This window comes from Ahaetulla prasina, chromosome 1 (genome assembly GCF_028640845.1).
Source record: "Ahaetulla prasina isolate Xishuangbanna chromosome 1, ASM2864084v1, whole genome shotgun sequence".
NCBI classification, from domain to species: domain Eukaryota; kingdom Metazoa; phylum Chordata; class Lepidosauria; order Squamata; family Colubridae; genus Ahaetulla; species Ahaetulla prasina.
Window position 1 is genome coordinate 17,221,852 of NC_080539.1, and position 23,947 is coordinate 17,245,798.

At 42.2% G+C, this 23,947-nt stretch overlaps 1 protein-coding gene across 1 annotated transcript in view; it reads left to right on the top strand.

The window, feature by feature from the left end:
* The window catches only part of CALN1 (calneuron 1), a 242,558-nt gene extending 224,136 nt beyond the window's left edge, over nucleotides 1-18,422 (top strand). Inside the window, exons 5-6 of the mRNA XM_058164287.1 lie at nucleotides 14,830-14,983; nucleotides 18,295-18,422. Of these exons, the coding sequence (XP_058020270.1) occupies nucleotides 14,830-14,983; nucleotides 18,295-18,422 (282 nt within the window). The remainder of the gene's footprint in view (nucleotides 1-14,829; nucleotides 14,984-18,294) is intronic.
* The last annotated feature ends 5,525 nt before the right edge of the window (nucleotides 18,423-23,947 follow it).

The following is a 23,947-nucleotide window of genomic DNA, read 5'->3' on the forward strand; positions in this document are numbered from 1 at the left end:
TCTTTTTAATCCATCCTGAGCCGTGGTTTCAGGAAATATGCTGGTAGTGATAATGATATCACAGTACCATCCAATCAGTCAGATCTGTCACTATGTTGAACTCACAAAGCCAGATCAGCAAAATTTCCTTCATTCTGATATTAGACCATTATCAAGCTGTTTTTGATATCTGCACACAATGACTGTGTCCAGTTTGTGGCCATGATGATATTTTCATTTTCATTTTCTTTTGCCAGTTCCGTCCGTCCTGATTGGCAGATTTTATTTATTTATTTATTTTTATTTATTTATTTGTCTGGTACGTATTAGATAATATATATCAGTGTAAGCATGAATTGAATACATAAAATGAATACAATTAAAGGGAACATTAGGACAGGGACGGTAGGCACGCTGGTGCACTTATGCACGCCCCTTACAGAACTCTTAGGAATGGGGTGAGGTCAACAATAGCCAGTCTAAGGTTAAAATTTTTGGGATTTTGGGATGAAACCACAGAATCTGGTAGTGCATTCCAAGCACTGACCAATCTGTTGCTGATGTCATGTTTTCTGCAATCGAGTTTGATGCGATTTGCCTTAAGTTTGTATCTGTTGTATGCTCGTGTATTGCTGTGGTTGAAGCTGAAGTAGTGATTGACAGGTAGGACATTGTAACAGATGATTTTATGAGCTACGCTTAGGTCATACCGAAGGTGGCGTAGTTCTAAATTTTCTAAGCCCAAAATTTCAAGTCTGGTGGCATAAGGTATTTTGTTGTGAGCAGGGGAGTGGAGGACTCTTCTTGTAAAATATTTCTGGACATGTTCAATTGTTTTAATGTCCGATATGCAGTGTGGGTTCCAGACAGGTGAGCTGCATTCGAGAATTGGTGTAGCAAATGTTTTGTATGCTCTGGTTAGTACTGTAATTGTTGTGCCTTGTCCTCCCTCCTCTCCTCAGCCGGGCCCCTCCCTCCTCCTGCCGGGCCTGCTATCAGATTCAGAGTCTGATAATAAAGAGGAATGGTCTGGCATGCCTCCAGCCCCCAGTCCTGGCACCATGCCCGGACAGAATGTCAGGAATGAACAAACAAACCTCACTCCTACAGTATGTGAGCACGAAGCCAGCCATGTGCTAGAATTGCCGGCAGCAGATCCAGAGGAAGGGAACTCACAGTGGACGGATCCCCGCTTCCGGAGATCTGAGAGACGACGTCAGCAGAAGGAAGGGAGGGGCAGGCCTGGATAAGTGCTGAGTCATGGAGCCACACCCCATAGCCTATATAAAGTATCTTCTTTTTGGCATTCCTTGAGTCAAGCAAAGTCTCATCTGGTTTGCTGAAGTCACACCTTGGATTCCTGCCTGCCTTGAGAAATCTGAAAGGAATTTGGCAAAGCTGCAGAGGCTTCATGGCCACACTTGATACAGACTTCCCAGACCCGGTTGTCGGAGGGGGAGGGGGAGACGACAGTAATATTACCAGAGAAGAAGCTACGTAAGATTAGGTTTACAACCCTTAATGCCTTTTTGGCGATGTTATCATAATGGGCTTTGGCACTTAGATCATTTGATATGACTACTCCAAAGGACAGCTTACTTGCCAAATGTAGGAGATGACCAGGCTGAGCTAGAGGGAGGGGTCAAACACGTCATAAGTCACGAGTCCCTGTGCACCCAAAAAAGATCCTGCCCACCTTGATTGCCTTTCTTATCTCCTGCTCATTTCCCTGGATCCTAGTTGGTCAGATTTTTGTAGAGAGCTCAGACTTGCAATAAATCTTCATACTCATTTGAACTGCCTGAATCTCTTGATTTCCCTGGCGCTTGATGCCAAAACCTACTGCAACTAACTCTAAGACTTTTCTTCCCTCACATTTGAAGAATATGTATCTTGCAGTTTTGTGTTTTGGGTGATGGTGAGATAGCAAAAGCTTTGTGAACCCTGGAGAAGGATGCCCTGTACTTCTTCGCTGACTCTGTTCCCCAGGTTTTTAGCAAGCTCTTACAGGAGGAAGCATTGTTTGATTGGCTAATGCTGGGCCAAACATTTAACAAATTCTAGTGATAAATGTCTCTATGTGTATGTGCACCTTTGTGCCCGTTTTTGACTCTTGGCGACTGGCTAAAAGTCCCTGCAGTTTTCTTGGCAAGGTTTCAGAAATGATTTGCTATTGCCTCTTTCATAGAGCTGAGATAGAGTGACTGGCTCCAGATTATCCACCTGGTTTTGCACACACACACAAACTGGCTGCAGAATTCTGGAAGTTTAAGTCCATGTATCTTAAAAGTTGCTGAGGTTAAGAAATATTGTTCTACTGAAACTGCAGAGATTAAGAGGAATATAAATGTAATCCATTAAGTTTATTAGAATAATAATTGCAATTTGATAATGTACAGTACTCTTGCTCTTCTCAATAAATTTCCCTTACCACTTTTCCTCTCAAAATACAAGCTATTATGCTAATAATTAATTTGTAAATTAATCTATCCAGGTGGATAGAAATAGGGGCATGGGACATATGTTCCTCAGAATTTAGCATTCCAAATCATAGCACAAGCTTAATCGTCTCTCGTTCCTTTTTTTTCATTCTGAAATTATGATCTTAACTCATACTTACATATATGTAATGCAATTCATCAATACAATTCATCATTAATATTTCATCCTATAGCCTGTAAACCACCTGGATAAGGAGAAAGATATAGTTCTCGTTCACTGGGATACTATAAAAGTGTTCACAGGAGTGTCATTAATCCACACAGTGTCAGCTTTGGAAGCCATATTAGGCCGGAAGCTTCCATGCTGCCACTTTCTCATGTATGGGAAAGTAGGAGAGTGTTGTGGTCCACCAGCAGCCTGCGGAGCTGGCAACAGAGTCGGACAGCGATGAGGCTGAGGAAGAATGTGGGCTAGTCCTGGAGGCTGGGGAAGGCCCAGATGAGGGCTCTGCGTCGGAGGCTGAGGTGGGGCCAGGACCATCAGGGAGTGAGGTGTGGACTCCAGAGCCTCCAGAGGCTGACAGTAGTGAGGCAGAGGAACAGGAGGAGCCTGTTCCTAATGCACGCATGAGAAGAGCTGCCAGAAGGCAAGAGCAGCTCAAGCAAAAAGGATGACTCGGGAGTAGGGCCAAGAGATGATTGGCCCCTCCCATAAGGCTTAAAGACCAGCAACGGCGTTTGGGCTTTGCCGGAAAACAACATTGATAGCTTCATCTTCTTGCATTTATTTTGTATCGGTGTTTTCTGAACTTGTGTCAAGAAAGGCCTTTGGCAGTTTGCCTAATTGGACCAAGGTTGGTGATAGGACTGAGTGTGTTGGGAGGAATTTGCTTTAATTTAGTTGAACTACACTGAGAATGAAGTAATTTTTTATTTATTTATTTATTATTATTTTTTGTTTACATTTATACCCCGCCCTTCTCCGAAGACTCAGGGCGGCTTACAGTGTATAAGGCAATAGTCTCATTCTATTTGTATATTTTTACAAAGTCAACTTATTGCCCCCCCAACAATCTGGGTCCTCATTTTACCTACCTTATAAAGGATGGAAGGCTGAGTCAACCTTGGGCCGGGCTCGAACCTGCAGTAATTGCAGGCTACTGTGTTCTTAATAACAGGCTTTACCAGCGTGAGCTAAACCAGCTTTTCGAATAAAGTTTGTTTTTACACTGACTGAGTTTCCTACTACCTACTGGGGCCTGGGTCACAACAGAGGGGGGATTTAGTACAGGGATTGTTTTTAGACATAATAGCATTCTTCCTGTCGGTCAAGGTCAGGCCGATCCTGCATCTGGAGAAGGAGTGGTCGGAGTGCTGTCTTGAGATGGGACGGATGGCGATTGGAGCACGTGATCAACTGAGGAGTGAGGGGATGGTTTTGGGGGTTTTGATTTACTGAGGGAAAACCTGGACCTCTCAGATTCGGAGTTTTCCCAGATGTGCCAGTTTACCTATTCTAGTAAATAGAACTTTGAAAAATGCTTGCTTCAGAGTTTTTACTTGTTAGTTGGGTTTTGTTTTTTTTATGGAATGCTGACACACAGCTTTTAAAGTTGTATGACAAAATTCTCCAGTGACCCATTGTAGGCATATACCCATCACCCATCAGTGGATCCAATAAACAATAGCAACAAATGTCACCTTTTTCTAATCTCTTTTATCTGATCTGAGTTTTCCTTCTGTCTCCTCCCTCTGTTTCGCCACTCAGATATCCTAAATTTCTGGGTAGAGAGGGAATGAAAGCATGCAATAAGGTTTCCCAAAATTTTTTTGTACATATCATTCCACAATAAATGCATTTTTCTATTTTCTTCAACCCACACATATTTTTGCAATTTTCCCCTTGAGCTGACATTCCTATTTAAAGACAACTTCTTACAAACTTTGCTAAGATAGCCCAGCCTCCCCTCTGAAAGATTGATTGATTGATTGATTGATTGATTGACTGCCTTGAAGTCATTGTTGATCATATAGATACCTATGGAGATTCTTTTCTCATCCAGGTCATGGTTGTCTCAAACGTGCGTTTTTAAAAGGCAACTGGACTTTTTTTGTTTCTCCTGGACAAGGTTTTATTTCTCATCTAAGAACCTTCTTCAGTTCAGAAGAACCTTCTTGGATGAGAAGTGAAACCTCTTCAAGGAGAAACAAAGTCCAGTAGCCTTTAAAAAAAACCAACTACATGGATAGTTCTTTGAGACAACTACATGGATAGATGTTCTCCATGTCAACCTGTCTTTAAACTAGTCTTTCAAGTCTTCCAACACTACATCCCTTGCCACTATAATTAGGTCTATTCATCTTGCTTTTTGTTGTCCTCTTTTTCTCTGTCCTTCCATCCTTCCCAGCATTTTCCAGAGAGATGGGTTTTTGCATTCTACTTCGAAGTAGGATAATCGGAGCCTGGTCATTTGTGTCTTGAGTAAGAACTGGTTGGTTTGCTTTATAATCCATTTGTCCATTTTCTTGGCTATCTACAGTATTCCCAGGAGTCTTCCCCAACAACAAAATTCAAAAGCTTCAATACTCTTCCTATCCTGCTTCTTCCAAGTCCAACTTCCACTTCCATTGAGTGTCATGAGGCTTGCTGCAACTTGCACAATCTTAATCTTTGGAGATAATAGATACATTCTGGCATCTGAATATCTTTTCCAAGGTCTTCGTGTCTTCCCTACCAAATGTTAAGTCTGCAGCCTATTTCTTGACTGCTTGTTCCTTTACTGTTGATTTGCATATTTTTTTCATGCTTTTGTGTAAGGCGAGGTCAACCCTTAAAGGACAAATGGGGAAAAAAAATCATTTTTTTAATACATTATCTCTCTCTCTTTTCCCACTACGGTAATCTTTGATTTACAACAGTTCCTTTAGTGACGGTTCGAAGTTACAATGGCACTGAAAAAAGTGACTTATGACCGTTTTTCACTCTTAGCATCCCCATGGTTACATGATCAACATTTTGACGCTTAGCAAATTGATTCATATTTACGGTGGTTGCAGTGTCCTGGGATCATGTCATCACCTTTTGCAGCCTTCTGATGAGCAAAGTTAATGGAGAAGCCAGATTCCCATAATAACCATCTTACTAACTTAACAACTGCAATGATTCATTTAATGACTGTGACAGGAAAGGTTGTAAAATGGGGCAAATTTCATGTAATGTAATGTCTTGCTTAGGAACAGAGATTTTGGGCTTAACTGTGGTCGTAAGTCGAGGACTACCTGTATTACGTACAGGTGTCCATATGGTATAAATCTGTCCCTGCCCCATCTTGGTCCACCTTGTCAGCATTCAGATACTAAGCAAGAGCTAGGCTATGATAACCCAGGGCACGACACAGAGATAACGCAAACAGCTGGCAGTTCAGTCCTCCCCTTTATTGCTCCAAATCTCCCCAAATGCTCCCACATTTCTGGCAAGTCCCAGAGCAGAGTGATAACAAACCCCCACACAAACCTCAAGCAGCCTCTGGCTGCAATTAGTCTGGCCCAGCGCTGTCTGCATCGCAATAAATCCCAAATGTATTTGGGATTTATTTTTATTTGGCAAAACAAGACCAAAGCAAGGAGTTCAGGGAGCAAAAAATACAGGTAATTAGTCCAGAATGCCAAAAGGAATGCAAGGACTCTTGGCAAGTTCAAACGCAGCACTTCAGGAACTCCTGAACAGAATTGTCTGTTCCCGACAATTGCCCCTCCCCACAGCATCTCCTTAAGTCTCATTCCCCAGGTGTACCTGGTAAAGATGGGCGGGGCACTTTCCTCATGAGTAGCCTGTTCCGTCTGTGCTGATCATTCCTTCTCTGCACTCTCTGAGCCCTTGCATCAGGATGGGTGGTTCTTACTCCTCGTCTTAGCTGTGTTTCTCCTGTTCATCTTCTCTCTGTTCCTTGCTACCTGCAGGGCTTACTAATTCTGAACAGCCTTGTCTGGACTGACTCTGCCCTTCCCCAGTTTCCTCCAAGGCCAATAGAGCTGCCTTCTCACTTGCTGTCAGTTCTTGTGCCAGATCATCTTACTCCGTGGATTCAGACTCCGATGGGGGCATGACGCAGGCTAAGTTAATACTTAGATGAGTGTTCTGACCCAGCTCTCCAAACACGACAAAACCTCTTTAATTAAATCAACGATTCCTTTATTAGGAGCGCCAGCAGCCCTGGCAAAAAAGTCTCTCACTCACAGCAGGCTAACAAGTCCGGCCAGCCGGAAGATGAATAGTTGTCTGCCACCTCTATTCATCTCCGCTCCCTGCCTTTCAGCCCCAGAGCTAGGGTGCAGCTTCACTAGCAGCGGTGGCTCTTCCATCCCGAGGATCAGCCCACAGATTTCCATTGCTCTCCTCTCCTCTGCCTTCTGTGCATTCATGCATCGGGCACTGGACCCAGCTGTTCCTCCTCTTCCTCATCAGCCACTTCCAGACCTGGGGGCTGTTGACTCTCCATCTAGGTGCTGACGGACGGCCCAGGCTCTGCCTTTGTCTCTGTCTCTGTCTGTCTCTATGACAACTCCATTCCTTCTTCCCCCTCGGAGCTCTCAGGTTGCCCTGATCCCCACTCCTCCTCCTCATCTGATTCGGCTGCTGGAGGGGCCGCTGGCTGACAGGCCACAACAATGAGAAATCACCTGGGCTATATTGTGAAAAGTCAGGAATAAAAACTCTGAAAATCTCAGTAGAAAATCCACTTTGAACTATTGCCAAGAAATCTTCACACTGTGTTCCTTTGGCCCACAGGTTAAGGCACCAGTTCCCTACTCACTTCAAACCTTCCTTAGAATGATCAAGGGATCCTGCCACCTCTCTTGGTTGTGAGATTATTCTGAGAATCCCTGCAGAGGCTTTCATCTCTGATGGATGTTTCCCAAATATTATTCAAGGGAATGATTAAAATGACCTTGGTAAGAGGCCAAAAAAAAAGCCGTATCTTTCACAGGGAAGCAGAAAAATTGTCAAAAATTTGACGGAGGGTTTCGATTCACACTAATCTTAATTTATAGCACTTCCTTTCTTTCTCTAAGCAAAATGTTGCAGGTCAGTTTGAAAAGATCAGTAATAGGCAAAGATTGATATGATTTGCAGAGAAACCAGAGTATACCTAACTTCGAATGCAAAAGCTAAATATTCATAATGCTCATTAGATTAATATTTTAAGACAAAACTAATGATAGAATATCCACTTTTCCTGACCTCCATTTTATAGCCAACACTGTAAGGCAGGGGCGTCAAACTTGATTTCATTGAGGGCCGCATCAGGGCTGTATTTGACCTTGGGGGCCCAGGGGTGTGTGGCCAGGGTGTGTGTGGCCAGCTCAACATCACTCATGTCGGGGGTGCCTGTGGCGGCCCGAGTGCTCTGCTAGCAAAAACAGGCACCCGAGCTCCGTTTTTGACTGTGACAGCCTCCTGCAACCCTCTGCCAGCAAAAACAGGGCTTGGGAGAGCCACTCCGGCTCGCACAAAGTCCATTTTCGGCTACAATGGCCTCCTGCAATTTTCTGCCAGTGAAAATGGAGTTTGGGAAGGCCGCACCCAGCCTTCCCCAGCTCCGTTTTTACTGACAGAGGCAGTGCTGGTCAATCCTTTGCTGTTTCCAGGGCAGCCCCATGGGCCAGATCTAAGCACCCCACTAGCCAGATCCGCCCCCCACCCCCGGGCTTTGAGTTTGACACTCCTAGTGTAAGGTATGTAAAAAATAGAAAGTTAAAATATATGACATAAATATCATTGTGCTGAAATCTTTTTGCCAAATTCTGGCAAAAAGAATTGACAAAAATGCCAGTTGGGGAAATTGGATTCACTTAGCAACCACAGGGGTTCGTTTGCTGTAAAAACTCAACCCAGCCACAAGGACGTATGAACAGAAATCCTGGTTCCAATTATAGTCGTAAGTCAAGAACTACCTGTAACTGTTGGTAAGTGAGACTCAAGGACATCATGTCCCAATCTCAAAAGCCTGAATAGGAAACACAATGCTAAGCTGTATATATAGTTTGACCTTAACAGTCAGCTGAGTAAGTACAAGGGAGTAATGTATTAAGTGGTGTTTAGTCTGCAACTAGGATAAAGTGTACCCTTGGTAGAAGAGGGACACGGTGGCTCAGTGGCTGAGGCGCTGAGCTTTTCAATCAAAAGGTCGGCAGTTCAGCGGTTTGAATCCCTAGTGCTGCATAACAGGATGAGCTCCCGTTACTTGTCCCAGCTTCTGCCAACCTAGCAGTTCGAAAGTACGTATAAAATGCAAGTATAAAAATAGGGACCACCTTTGGTGGGAAGGTAACAGCGTTCCACGGGCCTTTGGCATTTAGTCATGCTGGCCACATGACCACTGAGATGTCTTCGGACAGCGCTGGCTCTTCAGCTTTGAAACGGAGATGAGCACTGACCCCCTAGAGTCAGGAACGACTTGACATATGTGCAAGGGGAACCTTTACCATTTAAGATAAAGTGATAGGCATCTGGCAGAAACCATAGTGATATTGGATGCATCATGATGTCATCACACTCGTTATGAAAAATACATATAGGCACCCTTAAATTAAGCTAGATTTCTGGTGACTGCATATATTCACTTTGGGTGATTACATCCGTACCCTTGACAGTATTGCAGAAATGACTTGCTATTGTCCCTTACAATTTATGTTTCCAACTTCCCATTCTGTCCTAAAGCTTTGAAATATCTAGGTCAATGCTTCTCAACCAGCATGCTGGCTGGGGAATTCTGAAAGTTGAAGTGCATACATCTTCAAACTGCCAAGGTTAAAAAACACTAATCTGGGTGGTCTCCCATCCGAATCCTCATTGTGGCTGATGTTACTTAATGTCTGAGACCAAGCTTTGAGTTAAGCCCAACTTCTGCGTTGTTTTCTTGACAGGGGGTTGGACTAGATGACTTCCAAGGTCTCTTCCAACTCTGTTACTGTTAAATATAGAAGAAAACACCATTTGTCTTCTTCTGCAACCTTTCTGATATACATAACATAAACACAGCTGCTTGCAATTACTGCAGGCTCGAGTCCCACCAGGCCCAAGGTTGACTCAGCCTTTCATCTTTTATAAGGTAGATAAAATGAGGACCCAGATTGTTAGGGGGGCAATAAGTTGACTTTGTATATAAATATACAAATAGGATGAGACTATTGCCTTACACATTGGAAGCCGCCCTGAGTCTTCGGAGAAGGGCGGGATATAAATGTAAAAAATAAAATAAATAAATAATAAATAACTGTCCAGGAATCCTCTTCAATAACCAGGATTATTCTTAGCTTCTCATAGTCGCTAAAGGCGATTACGTTTTGTCACTTGCTGAAGCAGAGCCAAAAAAAAGTAGCTTCTAATCTTCCTCCACCAAACACTTGTTCTGTGACTATTCGAAGTTACAAAAATACTGAAAAAGAGATTTAAGACCGGTCCTCCAAGTTGCAGCAATCGCAACATTCAAATGTGTATTTGCAACCCTCCCTGCCAATTTCCAACCATGACAAGCAAAGTCAATGGGGAAGCCAGCAGGAAGTCACAAGTCACGGTCATGTGACATTGTGCTTAACAGTCCCTGGTAGTTTGTAAACTTTGGGTAGAACTGATTAACTGACATTGTAACCCAGGCATGGTCATCTAGTCCAACCCCCTGTTAAGAAAACAACATAGAAGTTGGGCTTAACTCAAAGCTTGATCTCAGACATTAAGTAACATCAGCCCCAGTGAGGATTCGGATGGGAGACCACCCAGATTAGTGTTTTTCTACTTAATGACTGCATCGTTAGCAAAAGTGTTGGTGTGGTGTGGTGGCCTAGAGGGGAGAGCTCTCGCCTCACAATCATGAGGCTGTGAGTACGATACTAGGTAGAGGCAGATATTTCTCTTTCTGGGCACACTGAGATTATATCTTCTGAACAAAACTCTGCATTGGCAACAGGAAGGGCATCTGGCCATTAAAACACCCTGCTAGCTATTCAGTTGCCCAGACTCCACCCCGCAAGGGATTATGGGGTTGTTAAAAGGATATGCTGATCACTAGCAAAAGTGTTACCAGTCCCAACTGTTTTTCATTCTTCAAATGAAGAATCCAGGTTTGTCCAGAACGAGACGTGACCTGGGGGTTGTGCTTAGAGAGCACAGATTGGCCAGGCTGACCTGATCAGAAACAATGATAGTCATGCGGGTTTCCAGAACTCAGGTCCCATCTAAGTACTTCTTGGCATCTTTTGAAGAAGGACTAGAAGACCTCCAGGGTCCCTTCCAACTCTATTATTCTATTTCATTCTATCTAGTTAAGTGCAGGGATTTCCCTGAGCAAAAGAACATCTTAATTGAATATTGCAATTTTTTATTATTTATTTTTATTTATTTATTTTGTCATAACAGTATATGTAATTAGGAGCTTTTGCTCCAGACAGCTTTCTACGTCTTTCCTCCTGATCCTTGTTTCTCTTATTCTGCTTTTTCTAGATAATCTGAAGGCAAGGATAGTTTTCATATTGAATTTTAGCAGGAATATTTGTACTGTATTTTATCTCTGGCAATGGGGACTTATCCCACATCAACCAGTTCTGGCTGTAGCCACCGTATGTATGCCTTGTATCTGAAAGTAAGAGCACTCAGCACAGCTTCTGACTCTCCAGATAATTTGAAAACAACTCCTATTCATTTCTCACTGTTTTCATCTTGCATCCAGAAGACAAATGTTCTGTTTCCGCTTTAAAAGATGCTATTTGTGCAATGCTAAGCTTTAAGTAATAATTGCAAGGGCTTTTTTTTTAAAGTTTCCTTTTTCTGACTCAATGAAACCTATGCTATAATGCCAAAAAGCTCACCCACCCAACCAGTTCACCTGCACAGTCGTTACTAAAAATAGCAATCAATCAATTGCTTTAAAAAATTTTCCTTTATCATCCACGGTTGACAGTAATGCTCACCTGACTAACTGGCTTACCAAGTTCATAAACTGGGTGATTTACAAACTCTGCATTTCTTTTCTCTCACATCTGGTGTTACTTTAAAAAGCCAGTGTCATTTGTGACAATCACACTTCATGAGCTGTTTTTTGTTTTTTTTTAAATGTGTTTGGCTACCTCTTGTGGGGAACAGAATAACCTTTTCAGCTCTTCTATCAAACTCACTCTTATAAATATGTACCCAGCTGTCGGGCTGCCTCTGATTATATCTAGGAAAGAATACACCTTGACTTCATTTGAAAATAAAGAAAAGTACTTTTACTAGGTACATCTTGATTGCAGCAGTATAAAGGTGAATCTGAGACAAAATATGGCTAACAATCTATATCCCCCCTATTTCTCCCTCCTCTTCCCCAAGAGGTCATCAGGTCTGGTCCAATGCTAGCTCCTTCCCGGGGTCCCGGGGTAATCTTCTTCCGCAGGTCTCTGGCTGCCAATCATATCAGGAATGCAATGTCCGTTAGAGTTCGGGCTCAAACATTCCTGTTAAATTCAAAACATTAATCTCCCCTCCCCCCTCAATTATGTCAGACCGACTCTCTTAAAGGGCCCTCTCTACTTAACTTGAATCCAAGTGTTGTGTCTTGCCTGCTCTCACCGCAGCCGGGGCCTTCTTATCTGCTTCCGAACGCTGAGGAATGTCCTAGTATGCCTCCCGGCCCCAGCCCTGGCTCCATCCCCAGACAGGCTAAGTAGGAGGAAGCACCTCCTGGCCCCAGCCCTGGCTCCATGCCCAGACAGGCTGAGGAGGAGGAAGCACCTCCCGGCCCCAGCCCTGGCTCCATGCCCAGGCAAACGGAGCAACTAGACCCCTCCCCCTCCCCCACAGCATGTGAGCCTGAGGGAGGTCAATTACCAACAGCTGCCGACTGGAGTGACCCTCGCTTCAGAAGAATTGATAGGCGGCGGCGTCAGAAGGAAGGGAGGGGTAGGCCTGGATAAGTGCTGAGTCATGGAGCCACACCCCATGGCCTATATAAAGGATCTGCTTTCTGGCATTCTCTGAGTCAGGCAAAGTCGAACATATCTTGCTGAAGTCACTTTCTGGTCTCCTGCCTGCCTTGAGGACTTTGCTAGGACTTTGGGCAGAGCTGCAGAGGCACGCCTGATTCGGATTTCCCTGACCCGGCCGTCAGTGGAGGAGTGGGACACGACACCAAGAGCTATTTACATTAGAAATAAAATCCCATGCTATCTAACAACTGAATATAAGGAGTACAAAAAGATATGAAGATTGGAGTGGAGGCTGACACCAGCACCAACAAGTTTCAGTATTTAGGATCTGTCACTTGACGTAGGTTGTATTCGTGCTACGTTGTGCTGTGTGTCACTTGGTTTCTGGACGGGTAGTCCTTGAGTTATGACCACAAGCGAGCCCCAAATTTATGTTCTTAGGTGAGATATGTGTTAACTGAGTTTTGCCCCATTTTACAACTTATCTTGCCACATTTGTTAAGCGAATCACTGCAGCTGATAAATTAGTAACCTAGTTGTTTAGTGAATCTGTCTTCCCCCTTGACTTTGCTTGTCAGAAGGTTGCAAAAAAGGACCACATGATCCTGGAATATCATAAATACAAATGAACCAGTTGCCAAGCATCTGAATTGTGATCACGCGATCATAGGGATGTTGTAACTATGATCTATGTAACAAAGATCGTAACTATGAAAAACGGGCCTAAGTCATATTTTTCCAATGTTGTAACTTTGAACGGTCACAAAACAAACTGTTGACAGTTGAGGATGACCTGTAGGTGTTGTGCTATTGTTATTTGTCATCATCACCGCTACTAACCAGAGGTTTGACATTTTTTGCTCTTTGTTGAGCTACATAATACGATATCTATTTCCTAAAAATATACGGAATCCATGGAGAACTCAATAAATATGATGAGTTTTCAGTAGACCTGCTCATTTCCCTGACCTCTTCAAATGTTGTCACTGAAATGCTATGGCAAACATGGTAAAGGGATTTTATAGATTAAACAAAAGGAAATAACAGAATGTTTAAATAATGATCGCAATGGCATAAAAGAATAAATAGTAGTTAATGGGTCTGTGGGGAAAGTAAAGGACAGAAATGAATCAATGTTTTTTTTTTAAAGTTAGATGTTTATGTATCTATCTATAATTATAATATATATGTACATGCATAGCTATTGGATTCATCCAATCCAGGAGACCCAATTTGTTGCTATCTCAGGATAAAATGCTTGCTTCGTGTTAGGTGTACAGTCTTGGGTGCCCTGTTCAGATGGGGTTGGACCTGAAGACTATCCCAAAGGAACTTCTCTAAAAGGCGATTGGACTTTCTTGGTTTTTTTCCTTAAAAACGTTTTGCTTCTCATACAAAAGGATTCTTCAGTTCGGTTAAGCCTAGTTGCCTTTTGGAAAAGCACCTCTGGGACACCTCTGGATGATTGAGAATCTCCACTAGAAGATTATCCGTTCCTGTCTTATGTTCTCTTACTATTCAGCCAACTTCCATATAGACATGACTCTGGCAGGTTCTTCAAAGTGACACTTCATGATGTAACCAAATGAATTATGTAAATAAATAAATAATGGAAAGAAAAACCAGGGGAGACATGATAGCAGTGTTCCGATATCTCAGAGGCTGCTACAAAGAAGAGGGAGTCAGTCTATTCTCCAGAGCACCTGAAGGCAGGACAAGAAGCAATGGGTGGAAACTAATCAAGGACAGAAGCAGCTTAGAACTAAAGAGGATTTTCCTGACAGTTAGAACAATTAATCAGTGGAACAACTTGCCTGCAGAAGTTGTGAATGCTCCAACACTGAAAGTTTTTAAGAAGATGTTGGCTAACCATTTGTCTGAAGTGTTGTGGGGTTTCCTGCCTAAGCAGGGGGTTGGACTAGAAGACCTCCAAGGTCCCTTCCAACTCTGTTATTATTAAGAATCCAAACAACTTTCCAGATGGACTGACAGTTGAAATCATTTAGATTGGCAAATCAATTTGAATGGTTAAATCAGATCAACCAGGCCACCCAACCTGAATTGAGATTAGAAGTAGACAGCACCCTATCCATACATCTAAAATCAATTCAGATCATGCTGTCTAAAACCAAGAGTAGCTTGGTACTGCCAGACCAGGAATGGGAAATACGTGTCCCACCAGATGTGGTTGGTCTATAATTCCCTTCAGCCTTGGCTGTGGAGCTAATGTTAAGTGACGACAAGAGATACAGCCTGAGAAATATTGCAAATCAATACAGCATCGAAGCCTTCCTAATCAAAGGGGAATCCAGAGGATTGCAAGACTAAACCAGCTAAGCCATTTCTTCATGGGCATATATCTCTTATAAAATTGGGGAACAGATTTGAACAAAGTGCAAGAGCATTTGATAGTGTAAACGCTGACTAAGTTCTCACTTTTTCTCCCCAGTTTGACATGCAACGGATAACACTGGAGGAGCTTAAGCACATCCTCTATCATGCGTTCCAGGATCACTTAACAATGAAGGACATTGAAAATATTATCATCAATGAAGAGGAGAGTTTAAATGAGAACTCTGGTAATTGTCAAACGGAATTTGAAGGTGGGTTTCGATCATACATAGAGCACATAAAATGATTTGACTTTCTTCCTCCTCATAGAGCACATTGAATAAGTGAAATGTTTCACTTGTACAGGTAATCCTCAACTTTCTCCCATACTGGAGCCTGGAATTTGTATCATATGTTATGAAGGTTTAAGTTGAGGCAACCAAGCATGATTTTCCATTTTTGACAACAGTCATTAATTAAATATGTTAAAAGGAGTTGGACTGAAGCCATTTTTTGTGTCGATGTAGAGATTCTACATAGATTCCTCTTTTGACTCTGCCCTTAGATTCTGCCACTTCAGGAACACTGCAAGCAACCATCAATGTGGGTCAGTTGTCAAGCATCTAAGATACGACGGGGGGGGGGCTACCATCAGAAATTCAGGTCACAAGTACGTTTGGGGGATCTTTTATAAGTTTGAACAGTTGTTAAGCAACCTGTCAACTCTGAAGCTGGCCTAACTGTAGCCATTTTCTTTTTGTAACTTTCCTCTAAAGAGATTTATTTTTGTGTTGCTTCAGGGCTGACACAGCCTGAAGCTGAGGGACCAGGGAAGCGAGTGTAGAGATAGCTGGGGTGTTGTAGCCAAAATAAAATTCTTTCCCCGGGAATCAAGGACATTCATGCACGTGTTTGAAAGGTGGAGACTGAGGTCACTTAGCAACTGGAGCAGGGGTGAAATGCTACCGGATCAGACCAGATCACACGATCCGGTAGCAATCGTGGCCTGTAGTTCAGTGATTCGGTAGTGCCCAGGTGTCATTACTTTCTGGTTTTAACCAGGAAGTAATGTGTTTTTTACCTTCTGCGCATGCGCAGAACGTCTATGCGTGCATGTAACGTGCGGCGCGTGCACTCCGAGCCGGTAAGGAAGGTAAGTAGATGTCACCCCTGAACTGGACTACATGCTGATTGGACCATGTGACTGGAGACTCTGGGGGGAAGTGACAAAATGTTACTTTTAATCAGGTTTTCCATCAAGTCTGTGCCAATTTGATATGTCCCAATAAAATGTTCTTTGAGGAATATGCCTGCCTCAGAGTTCTCATTGAAGGGGATGTATTACTTGGAACCTTGACATAACCATTTGCAAGTCTAGTCCTATATGAGCCACAGTGGTTAGAGTGCAGTACTGCAGGCTACTTTTGCTGCCTGCTGGCTGCCTGCTGCCTGCCATTTGGCAGTTCAAATCTCACCAGGCTCAAGGTTGATTCAGCCTTCTGTCCTTCCGAGGTGGGTAAAATGAGGACCCAGAATGTTGGGGGCAATAGGCTGACTCTGTAAACCACTTAGAGAAGCTGTAAAGTGGAATATAAGTCTAAGTGCTATTGCTATATGGAGTAAGTTCTGTTGAACATAGTAGAGCCTAGCTGTACTGTTTAACAAAGTGAAGGAACCTCCAAAGGCCATTGCTCTGATTCCCCTCTCTCTTTTTCTGGTTCTTTTACCTTTAAAACAAACTAGGAATGAACAATTTCCTAGACAGAACAACTTTCTCCCAATGAAATGTCCCGTAGCAATATGAAAGATTCTGGATGCTGAAGTCCACCTCTTTTGATGGTACCCAACTTGAAGAAAGTTGCAATAGAGGATTTTTCTCTGTCAGATAAAACACATGGCAATCCTATTTTAGAAAAAAAGAAAGGATTCCTAATTATAGCTTGGGATGCGGTGGCTCAGTGGCTAAGACATTGAGCTTGTCAGTCGAAAGGTTGGCAGTTCAGCAGTTCGAATCCTTAGTGTCGCGTAATGGGGTGAGCTCCCGTTTCTTGTCCCAGCTTCTGCCAACCTAGTAGTTCGAAAGCACTTATAAAATGAAAGTAGAAAAATAGGGACCACCTTTGGGAAGGTAACAGCGTTCTGTGCGCCTTTGGCGTTGAGTCATGCCGGCCACATGACCACGGAGATGTCTTCGGACAGCGCTGGTGCTTCGGTTTTGAAACAGAGATGAGCACCGCCCCCAGAGTCGGGAACGACTAGCACATATGTGCCTTTACCTTTAATCATAGCTTTTTAAAAAATCAGAACTCAGGCACCAGGGTTGAAAATCATAGATTGAGGACATAGATTGCATGAAGCCACGATGCTTGTGGCTGAGGGTGTTGACTAAACCCATTTATTGTGTTTGAAAAACTGCACTCCATGGCCAAGAAAAATAGTTAGAATTCAGCCAATTGTGGTTTATTTAACAAATTGCTTAAATCATGGCTTTGCACAACATGTGGACCTAGTAGTTGAGGAAATTGTCAGGATCTACTGCCATCCTGTGGCTTCGTGCTTCTTTCCTTCTGACTTTCCTTTTGAGAGCCTTTTTGAAAGATCACCTGGAAGATAATGGCTGCTTGGTGCTCTCTTTTTTCCTGTAGACCTTTTATTATAAGGCAAAGTTAATATCAGTCACACTAATGATCCATTGCACCAAGAAACCAATTATTCTTTTTTACTATTATTTCAGAAGTGTTTTTTAGGATTATTATTATAATAAATAATAAAAGGTTTTCCAGAAGAGACTGGACAGCCATTCGTCCAGAATATAGTATAGGGTTGCCTGCTTGAGCAGGGGGTTGGACTAGAAGACCTCCAAGGCCCCTTCCAGCCCAATGATTTTATAACTGTATATTTTAAACTAGAAATGAAAATAAAGATAGTAGGGAAATTGCAAGGGAAAAGAAAGGGACAAGTGTAGGGTAAAGGGGAAAAGAAGGGGGGGGGAGTATTGACTGCCAACTTTTTTCAGCAAATTACAAAGTAAAATTACAGCCCCAACTTTTTACTTTTGAATATTTAGTAAAGACTAGCCATTTCTAGAGTGCAATGATTCAACCCAGAGTGACGTTTCTTTTCTCCAATGGGAATTTTTTTATATATATATATTTTTGATGTGGTAGCAGTAGATGAGAACAAGGAACAGGAAAATCTCATGGAAGAAATTGCATTTGGTGCCTTGGTGGCATAGTCATTAGAATGCAATATTGCAGGCTGACTCCACCCACTGCCAGGAGTTCGATCCTGGCCAGCTCAAGGTTGACTCAGCCTTCCATCCTTCTGAGGTCATTCAAATGAGGAGCTAAATTGTCGGGGGCAATATGTTGACTCTGTAAACCATTTAAAGAGGGCTGTAAAGCACTGTGAAACAGTCTATAAATCTAAGTGCTGCTGCAATTGCTATTTGATTCCCCTTTTATAGGCCAGATACAAACTAATCCAAAACCAAAAAGCATCTGTTTTGTTAAAACAGTAAGAATTTATTTTTAACTTTTTAACTCTTTCCCCCTCCTTTTTTTCCCCCTTTTTTTCTTTTTAGTGCATTCCCAGAAACAAAACCGTCAGACCTGCGTACGGAAGAGTTTAATATGCGCTTTTGCTATGGCCTTTATTATCAGCGTCATGTTGATCGCAGCCAATCAAATCCTCCGAAGTGGCATGGAGTAGCCATAACACTGTGAAACAAATGATCCACGCATGCGCATGCTGCCCGGTGAACTTTCTCCCTGATCAACTTTCAAATCAACGGGCAAAGGAGAGAGAGAGAGAGAGAAAGAGAGAGAAGGTGTCAACAAGAGCGAAGGTTAAGAGGAACGGGTTCGGCAAGGAAACTCTATCCGGCAGCAGCATATCTGTAAATCAACCATATCCTCTTGGCAGGGACATCAAAGGGCTGTCTTAATGCTTTAATGGTTTTTTTTTTTTTCCGTTTCCTAATGCAATAAAAAAAAAAAAGAAGAAAACCATAAGCCCTGAATTATATTTTTGATGTGGTAGCAGTAGATGAAAAACAAGGATGCATTGATCAAGTCTTCAGCACTGGTTGCGTGGTAGGGTCGCCTACTGGCCAGGACACTTTCACGCATCTGTTTTTAAGTGTCCCACATTCCAGGAAATGGAACGTCCGCATCACCACAGCAAGTTCGCGTGACTCATGATTTCTACAATTTCATCAGACTTCAGGGTTTTTGATTCAAGGGTTGAAGGAACCCGCGAGAAATCCGCGTCTGGAGACCCGAACATGAAGGAAGCTGGTTCAGAGAAGTTTTGTTCTTCATCTACGAGACCTAAGACTGGTCCAGCGTTTTGTGTTTTTCCAACCAGCGCATTCCACTCATACATTTCCTGCTTTCCCATCGACACTTTTATGTAAGGAAAACGAAGTTATGCTGGGCATTTCACAAAAGCCAATGCAGAGTCTTCCTTCCTTTTCTCCTGTTCTCCAACAATGCTGTAAAAAGTTTTTGGGCACCTTGATCCAATGTATAAATAGCTTCATATTCAATATACAGTCTCTATTGATCTTACTCAAATCTGTCTTGTACAAAGATTGCCAAACCGAATTTTGGAGGTTGCTCCCAGCTTACTATCTTAGCACATTTTGCTACAACAATCCTAGAGGTAAATGATATATATATATGATTGTAGTGTAAGGGTTTAAAATGGGTCAAGGGAGTGCTAATTGTCTTGAAGCCTGATGTGAGGTTGTTCCTGCTTTAGGGTGGACATCTCCAGTGGAGTTTTTCCACTGAGAGCATGGATTGGTCCACCACCACAGACCATAATAGCCTTAACTGCAAAGATGATGGTAGCTCAGTCAACCAGTAGCCAAGAACAGCTTGGTGATATGTGATAAGGAGAAGAAATTGTTCCACAAACAGGTGCCAGAGTTCATCTTCCATACCTTTGGTGTCCCCCCAGACTATGTGAGTGAGATTGTAACTCATGTGACTTTCCTCTGATTAAGCTCCCTCAAATTAAATGATGCTTCTGTGGGGTTAAACCAAATGAAGCAGAAGCGGGCCAGGTTTCAGTTGACCTCAGTTTATATCTGGGGGGCGGGTGTGCTGGGAGGATAATGTAATATGGAGACACAGCCTGCTTGTCTAGTTTAGGGTTCAGTATATTGCGTGAATTATCCATAACTCTATGAAATAAACTGTATGAACTTAGTTCTCAGAGAGCCATACGCAGGGGTGTAGCTACAGTACTACTTCTCCCTGGTTTGCATTTCCCTTAACTTTCCTAGCACATGTAGTATGTATGGAGGGGATGCACAGATGCATACATTGGAATGAATTCTACTGAGTGAATTCACTTGTATGAATTGGAAGGGAACCTCATAAGTCATCCAGGCCTGACTCCTTGCTCAATGCAAGAAGCCACAAAATCCTTCATGCTAAGTTACAAGCTTTTCATTTGATATCTGCAGCAAGGAGTAGTCCATCGCTGGACTGGGTAGACCATTGGACCGATAAGCAGGTCTTACTATGGGTGTGTATGTGTGTGGTCTGTGCGCATATAAAGTCAAGCTTAGTTTCTGGTGAGTTCTTGTGTGTATATATATATATATATATTTAAAAAATCATGTAATTTTCCTGGCAACGCTGCAGAAATAGTTTGCTGTTTGCCTTCTGTGTTCGCATACACATATCTGCATATTTAGAAAATGTTGAAATTCAGATTTTTCACGTTAACTGTGAACCTGTGCTACTCTATTCAGAGCAACCCTATTCTCCTTCAGGCAGCCACATCCTCAAAATAGACCTCTGTGTTATTTTTTATTAATTATTCAAATTTTTAAACATGACTGGAGTATAAGACATTTCTATCCTTCTCAGCCCAAGCACCTGAAAGTTGCTTAGAAAAACTGAGAGAATTTGTAGTGGTGGCTGCAGCAGCCAAAATATATAAAAAAAATAGAAGAAATAAAAGTGAACAACAAAATAATAGCTCAATATAGCCACTTTACAGGTAGCCCTACACCTACAACAGTTCACGTAGTGACCATTTGAAGTTCCAACAGTTACGACGGTCTTGAAAAACCGTACGACTGTTTTTCACACTTAACGACCATTGCAGCATCTCCATGGTCCTGTAATAAAAATTCAGAAGCTTGGCAGGTGACTCATATTTATGACGGTTGCCGTGTCCCAGGGTCACGCGATCCCCTTTTGCAAATCTTCTAACAAGCAAAATCATTGGGGAAGCCGAATTCACTTAATGACTAATTTAACAACTGGAGTGATTCCCTTAACAATGGTGGCAAGAAAGGTCATAAAACGGGGCAAAACTCACTTAACAGTTGTTTCGCCTTGCAACAGAAATGTTGGGCTCCATTGTGGTCGTAAGTCAAGGACTACCTGTAATAGCAATGTTTTAACATAGGGGCAGCGACGTTTATGGATGAAGAGGGATCTGAAAATGAAGATGATGGACCTAGCAGCACTTTCCCATTTTTATATTTGGAGATGAAAATTAAACCATGTTACAACCCGGCTGAAAATCCTGAGCATGTGTGTTTGCCTAGCAACTAAAATCCCACAAATTGGTGCCAATATTGGAGCACTCAAAAAAGCCACTTCTGTTGTTTTCAGAACAATTTGGCTCAGCAGGAAGGCATAAATTGAGCCATGGCCAGTCAAACATGCAAATTAGGCAGCCGACATGAAGTTCTCGGATTATGTTGTTTGGCCAGCAATTACTAGCATCCTTTCTCCCAAAGGTGCTTTTGTTTTTCCCAAGAGGCAATTGAACTTTCTTTGTTTTTCTTCAAAGAGGCTTCACTTCTCATCCAAGAAGCTTCTTCAGCTTTGGAGCTTAAAAAAAGCTCAAGAGCTAAAGAACCTTCCTGGTTGAGAAGCGAAACCTCTTCAAAGAAAAACAAAGAAAATTCAATTGCCTCTTGATAAAAAGGACACTTGGGACAACCATGACCTGGATGACTGAGTATCCCCATAGACATTTATAGAACAATTAATAAGTGGAACAACTTGCTGCAGAAGTTGTGAATGCTCCAACACTGGACTTTTTTAAAGAAAATGTTGGGTAACCATTTGTCTGAAATGGTGTAGGGTTTCCTGCTTGGGCAGGGGGTTGGACTAGAAGACCTCCAAGGTCCCTTCCAACTGTTGTTATGAAATTATGAAATTTAGCTGAAAGGAATGGGTGCTCCTTTTGTAAATACGCAGAGGCAGATTGTGTGTTACTTAGTTGTAAAAAAAACCTGTGTACTCCCAGAAAAGTGGCAGGGGTGGGATTCAGCCGGTTCAGACCGGTTCGGGCATACCACTAACTCTGACGATCAGCGGGGAGTGAACCGGTTTGCTCTGACCATCAGGGGAGCTCGCCTGCCCACCCCTGTGCGCTCAACTTACCTTTATCCTCTCAGCTGATTCGCGTGGAGAAGCGGATTGTCACGCCTCAGCTGTGTTAGTCCCCAGAAGTAATGCAGATTTTTAGTTTTGTCTAAACTGCACACACACATGCATCAGGTGCGGGCACGTGTAAAGTACGTGCACGCAACACGCAATCACCGAACCGGTTGTTAAACTGGCAGGATCCCACCACTGAAAAGTGGGGTTCTCTACAGAGGGCCTTATTTCTTTCCCTTCCCTGTACTTGTATAGCATTTCTTCCAAACTTGTGTGTGTTGCATTCAGATCAGACAATGACATCTGGAGAAGTGTGGGGGGGAATCCTACTTTGGTGATGGCACACAGACACCTGGGAAAAAGGGCTGCATGAAAATTTGCAAAATGTCTCAGTTAGCAGAAAGAAGTTAGGAAGTCACAAAATATCTGGGCTTCTGAGTCGCAGCATAGACCTCTTGGCTGACTTTTATGGAGCTCTGGATTATTGCAGCCCTAGTATCGTGTGACATATTAGAATAGAATACTTTATTGATTAGACACCCAAGGGATTTGTCTCCAGTGCAAAATATATGCAAAGCAACAGAGTAATAGCATAATCATAATAATGATACCAATAAGAGGGGGGTAGTAGAGAAGATGAGAAGGATTGTCGTCGTATTATTATCCTTCTCATTTTCATACATGCAATATTTGATCAGGCTGTTGCTGTCAGGTCACTCTCCATAGGTCTGGGATAAAAAGCAAAACATACAGTTGCTTTCGCCCAGATCAGTGTGGGGAAAAGATTGCAAGGGGAAAATCAGAAGCAAACATGATTGGCAGGCAGAGTTTTGGAAGACAGTTTTTTTTTTTTTTTTTTTTATTAAAATAGTTTTACAACAATTAAATTTTTCCCCCCTCCCCCCCTCCCTCCTAAACCCCCCTCCCCCCCCCGGACTTCCCGGAGCAAACACAAGGTATAGTTCCTTAAACAAAACAGTCATACATTAAATTTTTAAAATCTAACACAATTATAATCTTTCTCTCACATAACCTGACTTCTTCCATTAAAATCAAAATAACATCCTTCATTCAAAAGCAATCCGAAATTTCTTAATCTGATATCTATTTTGAATATAATCAATCCAGTTCTTCCATTCATTTAAATATTTTTCTTGAGTACTGTCTTTCAAGAAGGGTGAGATTTTAGCCATCTCAGCCAAATTGGAAAATTTCAATATCCATTCTTCTATTGTGGGTAATTCTTTTTTCTTCCAATATTGTCCAATCAACAGTCGTTGCTGTTATTAAGTTCAAAATCAACTTAGTCTCAATCACTGTACAGTCCGTTGTTATTCCCAAAAGGAAAAATTATGTAGGAACTTTATCTTCTTCTTCAAAACATTCTGCATAATCCACCAGATTCTTATCCAGAAAGACTTAATTTTCTTACAAGTCCACCATACATGAAAATATGTAGCATCATCACAATTACATCTCCAACATTTCGCTTGCATATCTGGATACATACATGATAATTTCTTAGGATCTAAATGCCATCTATAAAACATCTTATAAAAATTTCCCTTAAATTTTGCGCTTGCGTAAATTTAACATTTCTAACCCAAATTTTTCCAATGTTTCCAACATTGTTGGTTCTTGAATATTCTGTGCCCATTTTATCATACAATCCTTTATTAAATCTCTTTCAGAATCTATTTCTATCAACACAGTATACAATCTCTTTATATGCCCCTGAGTTTGATTTCTAATTTGTTTAACCAAATTTTCTTCATTTTGAATGATACCAATTTTCTGATCTTCTTTCCATCTAGCCTT